This window comes from Pteropus vampyrus, unplaced genomic scaffold (assembly GCF_000151845.1).
Source record: "Pteropus vampyrus isolate Shadow unplaced genomic scaffold, Pvam_2.0 Scaffold55, whole genome shotgun sequence".
NCBI classification, from domain to species: Eukaryota; Metazoa; Chordata; class Mammalia; order Chiroptera; family Pteropodidae; genus Pteropus; species Pteropus vampyrus.
The window spans coordinates 2276439-2288815 of record NW_011888836.1 but is presented as its reverse complement, the minus strand read 5'-3'; the positions used below and the strand labels follow the sequence as shown (position 1 = coordinate 2288815).

Sequence of the window (12377 nt, the reverse complement as noted above, 5' to 3'; positions counted from 1 at the left end):
ATCTCAACTCGTTGAAATATATCATGGCTTTTAAGAGTTCTTTCCCTCGAGTCTGTTCTCATAGAGTGATGGCAAATGAATTATTACAACTTGTATTTCTTCTCTAGGGATATTAGTTTCTTACAGGGTTATTTACTTGTGCATTCTGAGTTTCTTGTGAGTTAATTTTGTTTAGTGATACACACCAGATTTTAAATTTTATTTACAAAAAATTAAAGTGTAGATAAATTGTACTCTCAAAATTCTATTCAAAAGTCTATCTCCTGGCTCTTTTATATTAGCCACATATGAGTTTAAGGACTTACAAATAGTTCATTCTCAGTAGCTGGCTCAAATATGTTTTTCTTTGAAGTGAAAAAAATGAAGTTCTACTATTTTGTTTTTTCTTCTTTGAAGCTAAAAATAAGGCCCCACCATTACCTTAATTTCTCTTCCTTCGTCCCCAACACTCAGCCTCTGGATTTCTTGAACTGTTATTTTGGAGAATGCCTTCAGCATTGTCATTTTTCAGATAACTTTTTAAAATAGCCCATTAAAAGTCCTATCTTTTGGAGTTATATTTTGAAATATTTATAGGTAAAAAAGATGTATCTGGGATTTGCTTTAAAATAATTGAAGGTAGTGAGGAAGTAGGTGGAAATATAGATGAAACAAAATTGGTCAAGAACTAATCATTATTGATGCTGGGTAATAATGGTATAGGTAGTTTTATTTTATTGTTTCCTCTACTTTTGTATATGTTTGAAATTTTTCATAATAAGTTAAAAAATGAAAATAGTATGCATGTGGAGGTTTAAGTCGGGCACTACGTAACACAAATTTAAATTCCACTCTAAAAAATAACTGTGAGAACTCATGTTTTTTGCTTTAATAAGATGATTTTGCTACATTCAAATTTAAATTTTAAGTAGGCTTTCTTATGCTAAGTTGAAGGTATATTTACAGTTAGATGAGCATAATTATTTGTTCTATTGTTACAACTGAAATGTTTTTCTTTCCTAAAGCAGGTTTGGTTGAATAACTATAATGATAGTTTTCATTGTTTCAGGTAGTCCAGCAGCCTCCAGGAGGCATTACAAAACAGTTGACAGCCTTGTCCCATTCCTCAGCATTGACCATTCAGAAATCCGGACAGAAGATGCCAGTGAGCAGTGCTATACCTACCAGTCAGTTTACTCCAGGTACACTCTGACTCATCCCTGTCCCATCACACTGGATTTGAAACATGATGGGGTTTTGTACTCTTTTTTATTGTTATATTAAGAGAAATTTGGTCATTTAAGTTGCGACCTATGAGAAGAGACTGAAAGATAAGTATATTACAATTCTTTGTTCTTTAATATAACCACTTTTTAAGGGGTATATGTTGTTTTAGAATAAAAGAAGCAACTATTCACGGTATTTGTAATTAGATAAAATAATCTAGTAGTAAATAAGTACCTTTAACTTATAAAATTTGCTATAGCCTTATTTCTTTTTAAAATGTACTTATTTAAGTTTGGAAATTAGTCTCACACATAAAATTTAGAGGTTTTGTGTTTTTAAAGTCTACCAATATAAATGATAATGACGTTTCTGTCACATTTTCTGCATAATATTTTTATAATGCTGATAATTCTATAGACAATTTGAAGACTGAAGGTCTTAATTTTAGTAGACGATTTCTTGTGCAGGAAATTGTCGTGTTTGAATTTGAACATAGTTCTAGGACAGTTTGAAATTTTCTTTGATTATCTATGTGTATTAAAAGCTGTTATCCTGAAATTTTCCTAATGTGGCATGATTTTTTTTTTTTTAATCCCGCTTTTCTCTTTCTTTTGTTTTTATAGCTTCCATTCTAAAGCAAATTACCCTTCCAGGAAATAAAATTCTGTCACTTCAAGGATCTTCTATTCAGAAAAATAAAATACAAGAGAATGGAACAGCATCCTTCAGGTAAAAATATAGTTAAAACTTGATTTGGTTTAAGAAGGTAATATTTGAAAAAACAAAAGAAATGACAGATTATAGATAAAGCTGCTGTAAACATTTAAGTATAGATTTTATGTGAACATAGCGTCACATTTCTCTGTGGTAATATCTAGGAGTATGATGGCTGGGTCATTAGATAAGTGAATGTTTAATTACAGATGGTCCTGGATTTACTACAGTTCAGTTTATGATTCTTTGACTTTATAGTGGTGTGAAAGCTATATGCATTCAGTAGAACCCATACTTCGGATTTTGAATTTTGATAATTTCCTGAGCTAAGCAATATACCCTGTGATACTCTGGTGATGCTGAGCAGTAGCGGTGAGATGATTTTGCCCAATTGTGGGCTAATGTAAGTGTACCAAGCACATTTAAGGTAGGCTAGGCTAAGCTATGATGTTCAGTAGGTTAGGGATATTAAATGCATTTTCTACTTGAGGGTTTCAATTTATGATGAGTTTATTGGGACTTAACCCCGTTGTAAGTTCAAGAGCATCAATATTTAAGAAACTATCACACTGATGCAGGACAGGGCACATTTTCCCGAGTGTGGGACAGGGGAGACCAAGCACTGTACTGAGATTAGAAGAGGGTCCTTTGGCGGAGATGGTGGAAAGAATTCAACACACACACCAGAGTTAGAATCAAAAGGAAAGTTTATTAGAAAAGGGATAACACTCCACAGAGTGTGGTCTCCTCTCAGAGGCAGAGAGTGAGAAGGACAGAGTAAAGGCACTGAGAGGGACCCTGAGTGTTAAAGGAATTCAGTTTATATGTCATTCTTTACTTCCCATTTCCTTTGATATGGACATACAGTGAGGAAGGGAAAGAGTATTTACCATGAAAAGGTAAAAATGTAGAGTAAAAGCCCTGCTGGCAGTTCCCAGCCTTTAATCCTTAGATTCCCCATGGTTTTAGCCATAGGGAATGACTCTGTTGGTTCCTGCTTCCCCTTCACAGGTCTGGGGAATGGGTTGTTAACAATCCCAGCAGAAATCTTCCTTTGTTCTGAAGGTGTCCTCCTGGCCTGGCTGCAGAGCTGATCAGCATATTGCAGTCTCTGATCGTGGCTTGACTAACATTTTTAATTGTCTTTCCTCCTCTCTACATTAAAACCGTTTACCAAAGGGACTGTACCTTTTGTATTCCCACCAGCAATGATGAGAGTTCCAGTTGCTCTCCAATCTTCTCAACGCTTGGTATTTTAAGTTCTTTTGATTTTTTCTGCTTTAATAAGTGTGTAGTGGTTATTATTATTGTGGTTTTAGTTTTAATTTGTATTTTACTAATGACTAAAGATGTTAAACATCCGTTTTTGTGCTTATTTGCTATCCATATATCTTCTTTGGTGAAGTGTATGTTCAAATCTTTTGCCCATTTTTCTTTATTGAGTTGTTTGTTTTCTTCTGGTTGAGTTTTTAGAGTTCTTGTATATTCAAGATCCAAGTCCTTTGCCATATAAGTGATTTGGAAATATTTTGTGTTGTGTTTTGTCATTCTCTTACCAATGTCTTTCACAGAGCAAAAGTTTCTCATTTTGAAGTCCATTTCATTAATCTTATCTCTTGTAGGTTATGCTTTTCATGTTTTATTTAATAAATGTTTATGTAACCCAAGATTACAAAGATTTTCTCCTTTGCTTTATTCTAGAAGTTTTACAGTTTTAGTTGTCCTTCTTTTATTGATATTCTTTCATTTCCACTTATTAACGATATGAAAATTAATGTGCCGATACTACTTTCTTCTTTCTCTACCTTCTCCAGTTTTTATTTGCATTTTTTTTCACAGCATATAAATATTTGTACAATAGTCTTTCCTCCTCATCATTCCTACCTACATTTTCATTGTGGATCTTTGATTATATTAAAATATTCAACTTTGGTCTTTTCTCTAAAATTTCCTCAGTCATCTGTTGGTTGGTTGAAATTTCATCTACTCAAGAAAAGACTCATTGGTGTAGAATTTCCTAAGTTACTGTACATTAAAAACAGTTTTTCAGTATCCTTGATACTTGAAGTACAGCTTGGCTGGATATGAAATTAACACTTTCTGCATTGCATTAAAAAAAATGCTCCATTATTTCCTTGATTTGTATGTCGTTTTAATTTATTTGATCTTTTTTTCTCTGAAGTCTTTGAGAATTTCTTTACCTTTGAAATCTAATAGTTTTATACTAGGATATGTTGTTAAATATTGATCATTCTACATTAATTTTCCCAGGTTTCCAGTTGAATCTTTTAATGTGTAGACTGTGGTATTTTGAAATTTCTGGAAAATTTGCTTGGATTATAGTTTTTAATATTAGTTCTAGTCCATTATTTTGTATTTTCTTCTTCAGGGGCTGCAGTAGTTTGGATTTTATTCCTTTTACCTCACTTTTCCATTATTTTGTCTCTGATATTTTTTATTGATCTCATTTCCATTCCCTTGGTTGTTATTTCATCTTTTTTCAATGCCTCTTAAGAGGATTTTGTTTGCATCCATTTGTCTTTGAAAGCCTGTTTGATTCTCTTTTGTCCACAGCACTCTAAATTTTCTCTTTGACCAAAAGGTACTTCTCTTTTTTTTTTTTGCCCCTGCCCCACCACTCTAAATTTAGACATTTTAAGTCTGCCAGGTTAAACTGTAGCCCATGCTTTGATCTACCAGGTCACTAGTATTTTCTGAGTTGGAATTACTTAGTGTTGCTGTCATTAGTATATTTCATCTTTGTGCCTGACACTGGTTCTCTTCTCTCTTCAGTTTTTCACAGTCTGCTTTTACCAAGCCTTGACTCAGATGAGGTGAGGGTGAGTTGAGGGGCCAGGGCAAGGAGTGGATGGATATGTAATTGGTTGCCAGAGGACAAGAGAGTGTGCCCTGGGACTTGTTTTCTGTTTTCGTTTATACTTATTTTGAAGTTTGGGTACTCTTTGTCTTTGAATTATGCTGAGGCTGTGGTTTCGTTCTGTATTATTTAGGGAGGAAATGTTTGAAGATGGTGACTGAGGCAGTTACCATTGTCTCTGCTAAATCCATGTACCAAGTATAGCATCTGCACTTTACATTCTCATCAACAGTGCACATATCCTTGCCAGATTGAAGAATTTTGCATCAGTGTTTATAAGGGATATTGTAGTTCTCTTTTCTAATAGTATCTTCATCTGACTTTGTTATTAAGGTAATGCTGGCCTCCTAGAATGAATTAGGAAGTGTTCTCACCTCTTTAATTATTTAGACAAGTTTTAGAAGATTGAGTATTAGTTATTTAAATGTTTTATATTATTTACAGTGAAGCCATCAGGTCCAGGGCTTGTCTTTGTTGGGAGATCTTCATTACTGATTCTGCCTCCTAGTAGTTGTTGGTCTATTCACATTTTCTATTTGTTGGTAATTTAATTTTGGTAGGTTTTATGTTTCTAGGAATTTGTTCATTTCATCTAGATTATCCTTTTTTTAGCATACGATGATTCAGAGTACTCTCTCATCATTTTATTTCTGTAGAATCAGTAGTAATGTCTCCATTTTCATTTCTAATTTTAGTGCTTTTAGTCCTCTTATATTCTTAGTCCATCCAACTAAAGGTTCGTCAATTTTTTTTTATTTTTTTATTTTTTCAAAGAACCAACTTTTGGTTTCATTAATTTTCTCTGTTGCTTTTCTATTCTCTTTTCTTTATTTATGTTTTAATTTTTATTACTTCCTTCTGCTAGCTTTGGGTTTAATTTGTTCTTTTTTTCCCTAGTTCCTTAAGTTATAAACTTAGTTTGTTGATATGATATCTTGTTTTTTAAAGTAATAATTTATAGCTATAAACTTTCCCCTTACCACTTCTTTGCTGCTTCCCATAAAGTTTAGTATGTGTTTTAGTTTTTCATTTGTGTCTCAATATTTTCTAATTTCCCTGGTGCTTTTTTTCTTTGATCCACTGGTTATTTAAGAGTGTGTTGTTTAATTTTCACAAATTTGTTAATATGAATTTTACTTCTGTTGGTGATTTATAATGCCATCCCATATGGTCAGAGAAGATACTTTGTTCTTTTCAAATCTATTGAGACTTCATTTGTAACCTAATATATAGTCTGTTCTGGAAAATGTCCTATGTACACTTGAGAAGAATATGTATGCTCTTATTTGGGCAATGTGTTCTGTAGTATATGTCGGCTAGATTTAATTGGTTTATTGTGGTTTTTGCTTTTTTATACAGATATTAGTGTCTTCAGTCAAGAGTCAAAGACAAGGCTTTCCACTCTAGCTTGCCTTCAAGGGTGATGCTAATGGATTAGCCAAAACTTCAATTAATTTTTCTCAACATATTGCTAATTCATTCAACCAATTTTTATTAAGTGGCTGCTTTGTGCTAGTCATTGTGTTTGTTATGTGTATAATTGTATTATCCTTCCCGTTTTACTCTATATTGTCTATCAGGAGTGTCATGAGGCATTTTACAATTATCTTTAGAAATTGCAACATCTTTAGTCCTAAATATTCCTTTAACCTATCAGATGTCTAGAGGCTTATTTAAAAATTAATTACTTAGCAATTATTAGTATCACTTACATTTATTCACTCCTTACAGTGTACTGTGTGCTATATTAAAAAGATAAGTTTTATAACCTCCACTTTTCCCAGTACCTCAGTGAGGTAGGCACTATCATCATGTCTATCTTATAGAGGGAGACATTTAGGTTTAAGAAAGACATATATTTTTTGACCATAATTACATAGGTAGGAAGTAATAGAGGTAGGATCTGAATGCAGACTGCCCTATATTGGTGAAATTTGCAGACTGCTGATAACTCCCCCTTCCTTCCTCCATTCTTTTATTTTTAATTAACAAAATACTTATTTTACTTTATATTTTTATTTTAAAAATACCACCTATCAATTTTGTGTTAGGTACTCAGGTATGGAATTGAAATCTGAAAATCTGGGTTCAAGTCTTGCCTCTGTCATGCAGTATTCTGATTTAACTCTTGATCTTTGACCTAATTTTTTTCTCTCTGTAAAATTGAGATAAAACCAACTCTTCTACTTAGAACATTCAGATATTAAAAGGATAGAAATGATAACATATTTGAAGATACCTCAAAATTGTATTATCACTAATATAAAGACAGAATATTTGCACTCTTAAAAACTAGCGAAAGAGAAGTCATACCACTTTACAACTGCACAGACCTCCACAATTCACAATGTATAATCTTAATAGTTTTGAAGAGTCATTTTTCTCAAGAGATTTAAGAAGCATTTTTATATTTAAATTTTATGATTACTGTAAATTTATAGTAATCAAGTCTAAGCTAATGTTGAATGAAAGAAGTCTTTGGATAAATCTAAAATTGGTTCTGATCAGTCAGGCACATTGGTTATACCATGTAAAAGAGATGTCTCAGCATTGCCACATCTAAAATTCTACCCTAGATACTACTCATTTTATGAGCCTGATCTATTAAAAATATTTCTTTTTTGTTTTACTGTGCTGTCTTCTGTATCTTTATTTATCTTTTGTCTGGTCATTCTATCCATTATTGAGAGTGGGGTATTGAAGTTTCCAACTATTATTGCAGAACTGTATTTCTCCCTTCAGTCCATCAGTTTTTGCTTTATATGTTTTGCTAGTCTGTTAATAGGTGTGTAAATGTTCAGAATTATATCTTCTTGCTCTATTGAACCTTTTATGAATATGTAATATTCATTTTGATTTCAAGTCTATTATGTCTGATGTTGGTATAGACACCCTTGTCTCTTATGGGTAATATTTACACAGAATATCTTTTTCCATCATTCACATTCAATCCATTTTTGTTTTTGGATATAAAGGGAGTCTCTCTTATAAACAGCATATATTAGAATCATGTATTTTTTTAATGCATTCTGTCAAATGCTGTCTTTCGAATGGAAGTTCAGTCCATTTACATTTAAAGTAATTACTGATAAGAAAGGACTTAGTTTTGTCATTTTGCTTTTTGTTTTCTGTATGTCTTAGCTTCTCTGTCCCTCATTTTCTGCATTATTGTATTCTTTTGTATTTAATAGATTTCTTTTGTAGTGAAATGTTTAAATTTTTTCCTCTTTTTCTTTTGTATATATTCTGTAGCTATTTTCTTTCTGGTTACCATGGGGAGTACATTTAACATCTAAAATTTTAACACTGTAATTTGAAATTATAGTCATGTGCCATATAACAATGTTTTGGTTAATGGCAGACTGCATGTATGACAGTGGTTCCATAAGATTATAAATGAACTGAATTTCCTGTAAGAAATGAAAGAATATATGGTTAGGAGGAATTTTTTTTTTTCTCTTATGGGAGCAGTATCTCTGGGGTTTGGCAATAGATTTCCTCTCATTCACAGCACTTCAATTTTGAGTGTATGGATTACATCTCAGTCAGTTATTAACTTGTTTCAGCACAGAGGCACCTATACCCACAGTGTTCCATATTTAGAGGGTGCTATAGCCTCCCCAGATCTAGCTTATTGGTCTTCAGAGTACATTGCAGTAAATGTACTGGGGCACAAGTTAACAGGAGCTACCTTAACAAGTGTTAAGTGCCACTGCCACTTTAGTAAAGCTTTTCGTGATAGTGTGGAGCCAATATACAGTCTATCCCCGTACTTTGGAACTGTTTTCAGGTTGTAATGATGTAATGATATAAAGCATAGGTAAGTGTTATTTATTCCATCAGTTCAGTGCCAGAGAGGGCCATTTGTGCCAGATAGGGTCAATAGAACCAAAAACAAATCTCCAAAGTCAAAGTGAGTCCTCAGTTATATACCCTCTCCATGTTAAACACCTTCTCTTTTTATGACTACCACAAAGTTCCTTGATCTGACTACTGATCCAACATGCAATAGCCAAAACCACATTGCCTTGATAAATCCCGTATGTTCCTTTATCTCTCCATCTTGATATCTTATTCCTACTGATCATCAGGTCACCTTTCGCTCCCTCCTGACAGTCACTATTGTGGCGATCTATGCCTTACTCAGCCAGTTTCACCTTGATATTTTCAATCAGTTTAGCCCACATCCTGTTCATGGAGCAGCATTCACATCTTCAGTGTACTATTCTGATCCTATTGGAGGGAAGCAGAGACAGTATTTATAAAGTCTACAGTAGTGTACAGTAATGTTCTAGGCTTTCACATTCATTCACCACTCACTCACTGACTCACCCAGAGCAACTTATAGTCCTGCAAACTCCATTCATGGTAAGTTTTTTAATTTATACCATTAAAAAAAATCTTTTTTCTTTCTGTATTTTTACCATAATTTTTCTGTGTTGAGATACACAAGTACTTACCATTGTGTTAAAGTTGCCTACAGCATTCAATACAGTAACATGCTGTGCAGGTTTGTAATCTACAAGCAATAGACTATACCATATAGCCCAGGTATGTAGTCAGCTATACCATCTAGGTTTGTATAAGTACACTCTGTATTTAAGTTCACACAACAAAATTGCCTAATGACGCATTTCTCAAAATGTATCTCTGCCATTAAGCAACGTGTGACTGTATACTAGCTTAACTTATATAATGTGCAAAAACTCTCCTCCTTTACTGCTCTTTCCCTACTCCTTTGGGTTGTTGATATTGCGAAATTACATCTTTATACCTTGTGTACCCCAAAGCATAAACTTATAATCTTTTAAATGTGTTAGTCTCTTAAATTATGTGGAAAACAAAATGTGGAGTTATAAATCAAAGTTAAAATAATTCCAGCTTTTAGACATAATTGTTTTTATTTAGTGTATTTGTCTCTAAAGTCATAGAAAACAAAAAATGGAGTTATAAACCATTATTAAAATAATACTGGCTTTTTATAATTGCCCACATATTTACCTTTATTGAGATTTTAATTTCTTCATGTAGCTTCTAATTACTATGTTGTGTCCTTTCCTTTTACCCTGCAGGACTCCCTCGAACATTTCTTGTAAGGCAGGTCTACTGGTACAACAAAACCTGAATTCTTCAGATTTTGTTTATCTGGCCTGTCTTAATTTCTCCCTTACTTTTGAAGGACAGTTTTGCCAGGTATAAGATTCTTGGTTAACTTCTTTTTTCTTTTAGCACTTTGAATGTACCAGCCCATGCCTTCTGGCCTCCAAAGTTTCTGATGAGGAATCTACTCAGAATCTTTTTTGAGGGTCTCATTTATGTGATAAGTCCACTTCTATCTTGCTTCTTTCAAGATTCTCTTTGTTTTTGTCATTTGAAAGTTTGATTATCATGTGTCTCAATGTGAATCTCTCTGAGTTCATCTTACTTGGGATTCGTTGAGCTTCTTTGATGTTTATATTCATGTCATTTCTCAAATTTGAAATGTTCTCAGCCATTATTTCTTCAAATATTCTTTCTTCCCCCTCTTCACCTTCCGAGACCCCTATAATGTATATATTTGACCATTTGATGGTGTCTCATAGGCTTTGTTTACTTTTCAGTCTTTTTTTCCCCTGTTCCTCACACCAAGTAATTTCTATTTTTTTTTTATCTTCAAGTTCACTGATTCTTTCTTCTGCCTTTACTAATATACCATTGAATCCCTCTAGTGAATTTTTCATATTAGTTATTATACTTTTCAGCTCCAGAATTATTTTTTTCAGTTTTCTGTCTCTTTATTGATATTTCCATTTTGTTCATACATCATTTTCTTGACTCTCCTCCTATCTTTTTATTCCTTGAACATCTTTAGAACAGTTGTTTTAAAGTCTTTGCTTTAGTACATTTATCCTCAGGTCTTTTTCTGGGACAGTTTTTATGAATGTTTTTCCCCTTTGAGTGGGCCATAAATTTATGTTTCTTTGTGTGTATTGTGATTTTTTTGTTGTTTAAAACTGGACATCAGAGTTACAATAACTCTGAAAATTAGATTCTCCTCATTCTCCAGTGTCTACTAGAGTTTTGTTTGTTTTTTTGATTGTAGGATCAGCTTGAGATATACATTTTAGATCTTCTCAGATCTTTTCATAGGCTTAGCCTTTCCTTGGGCATGTGTTCACTTTCTAATTTTCCCCATATATGCAGTTGTCTTTGAATGTCCTAATCTTTCATGTCTGGCTTCCAAAAGGGAAAAAAAGAGGAAAGTGAGGAGATGGGAGAAAGAGGGGACTGGCCCTTGGTAAGTGCCCTGGAAGTTATTTTGGCTAGAAAGTGAGGGCCTTGGAACAAAGGGAAGAGTTGCAGCGACAGTGGGCACCCACCTCATCTGTACCTCCGAGATCAGAAACAACCATTAGTGAGTGATCAGAGCATATAATCCTGATAGTTGGAGGACAGATTGTTTTTACACATCATAGTTCCTGCAAGCTGTGTGCAAACTGCTCCAATACAGGTGCATAACCGTCTGCCTCAAGACTGGGGGATGGATAAGACCCCTGCCAAACTAACAGGTAAAATTGACCAAAATTAACCACAAATTTACCTTCTAAACCTTCCCCTGGAAGTTACAAGCCTTCAGTAGACTTGAAAGTTCCAAAATAGTTTCAACAGAGAGATTAATGATGTTTAATTTTCTGCCATCTTCCCAGAATCCTCCTCCTCACAGTGCATTTTATAAGCTTTTTACGAGGCTTCTTTGATTTTTCTTCCTCAGAGCTTCAATGCTAAAAGCCTCCAGGGAAAAAAGTCATCATGTAATGTCAGGCCTGCTTCTTTGTGCCTCACCTCTTAATAGGATCATGGCCAATCCCTCAAGTCTTAGCAGCCTCGAACTCTAACTTTTTGTTTCTCTATCCTCGTGAGATTGTCTAATACTCTCTTCACTTTCCTACTTCTTAGTAGCTGCCCTGTCAATGGCTTCTTAGTTTCTTGTTTTACATTAACACATCCCCAAAGGAAAAACAACATGGAGAAAATTGGGGTTTCTTCATTGAGGTTCTCTTCTCTTGGGACTTTGACCCATCGAGACCTGGTTCCCTTGGCACTTTTCTGCCTTCAGACTTAAAAATAATTTTTCTGGCTTTATTGGTATTTATTGATCAGGACAGCTGTCATAAGTGATGGTCTACAACAGAAGCAGAAATCCTTATACAATTTATATATTTTGTGTATTGCAGACATCTGTTAGAGTTAGTGTTTTCAATTCACTTTATAGTATATTTTGATGAACAGGAATTGCTGATTTTAAAGTAGTTGATCTTAGCAATTTCTTTTATGAATTGCTTATTGATGTTTTATTTATCCTCATTAGTATCATAAAGTTAGTGTCCTTTATAGTTTCCCGAAGGTTTTGAAGTTTTACCTTTTATTTAAATCTTTCTCCTAACAGTGTTTAATTTTTGTTTTATTGTTTTGTTTTTTTCTTAGGGCATAGGGTAGCAATGGTAATTCAGTTTTTCAATATATATTTATATGAAACATATACATGAAATATATTAATATATATATGAAAATATATGTATATACCTGCCAACACACATAT

The 12377-nt window shown here is 33.5% G+C and overlaps 1 protein-coding gene across 3 annotated transcripts in view; it reads left to right on the top strand.

Annotated features, from left to right (window-relative positions):
* TAF4B (TATA-box binding protein associated factor 4b) overlaps positions 1–12377 on the top strand; it is a 113919-nt gene that overhangs the window by 37849 nt on the left and 63693 nt on the right. For all 3 annotated transcript variants that reach the window (XM_011360402.2, XM_011360399.2, XM_011360400.2), the window contains 2 exons: positions 1049–1181; positions 1830–1935. In XM_011360402.2, coding sequence (XP_011358704.1) covers positions 1049–1181; positions 1830–1935 — 239 coding nt within the window. The remainder of the gene's footprint in view (positions 1–1048; positions 1182–1829; positions 1936–12377) is intronic.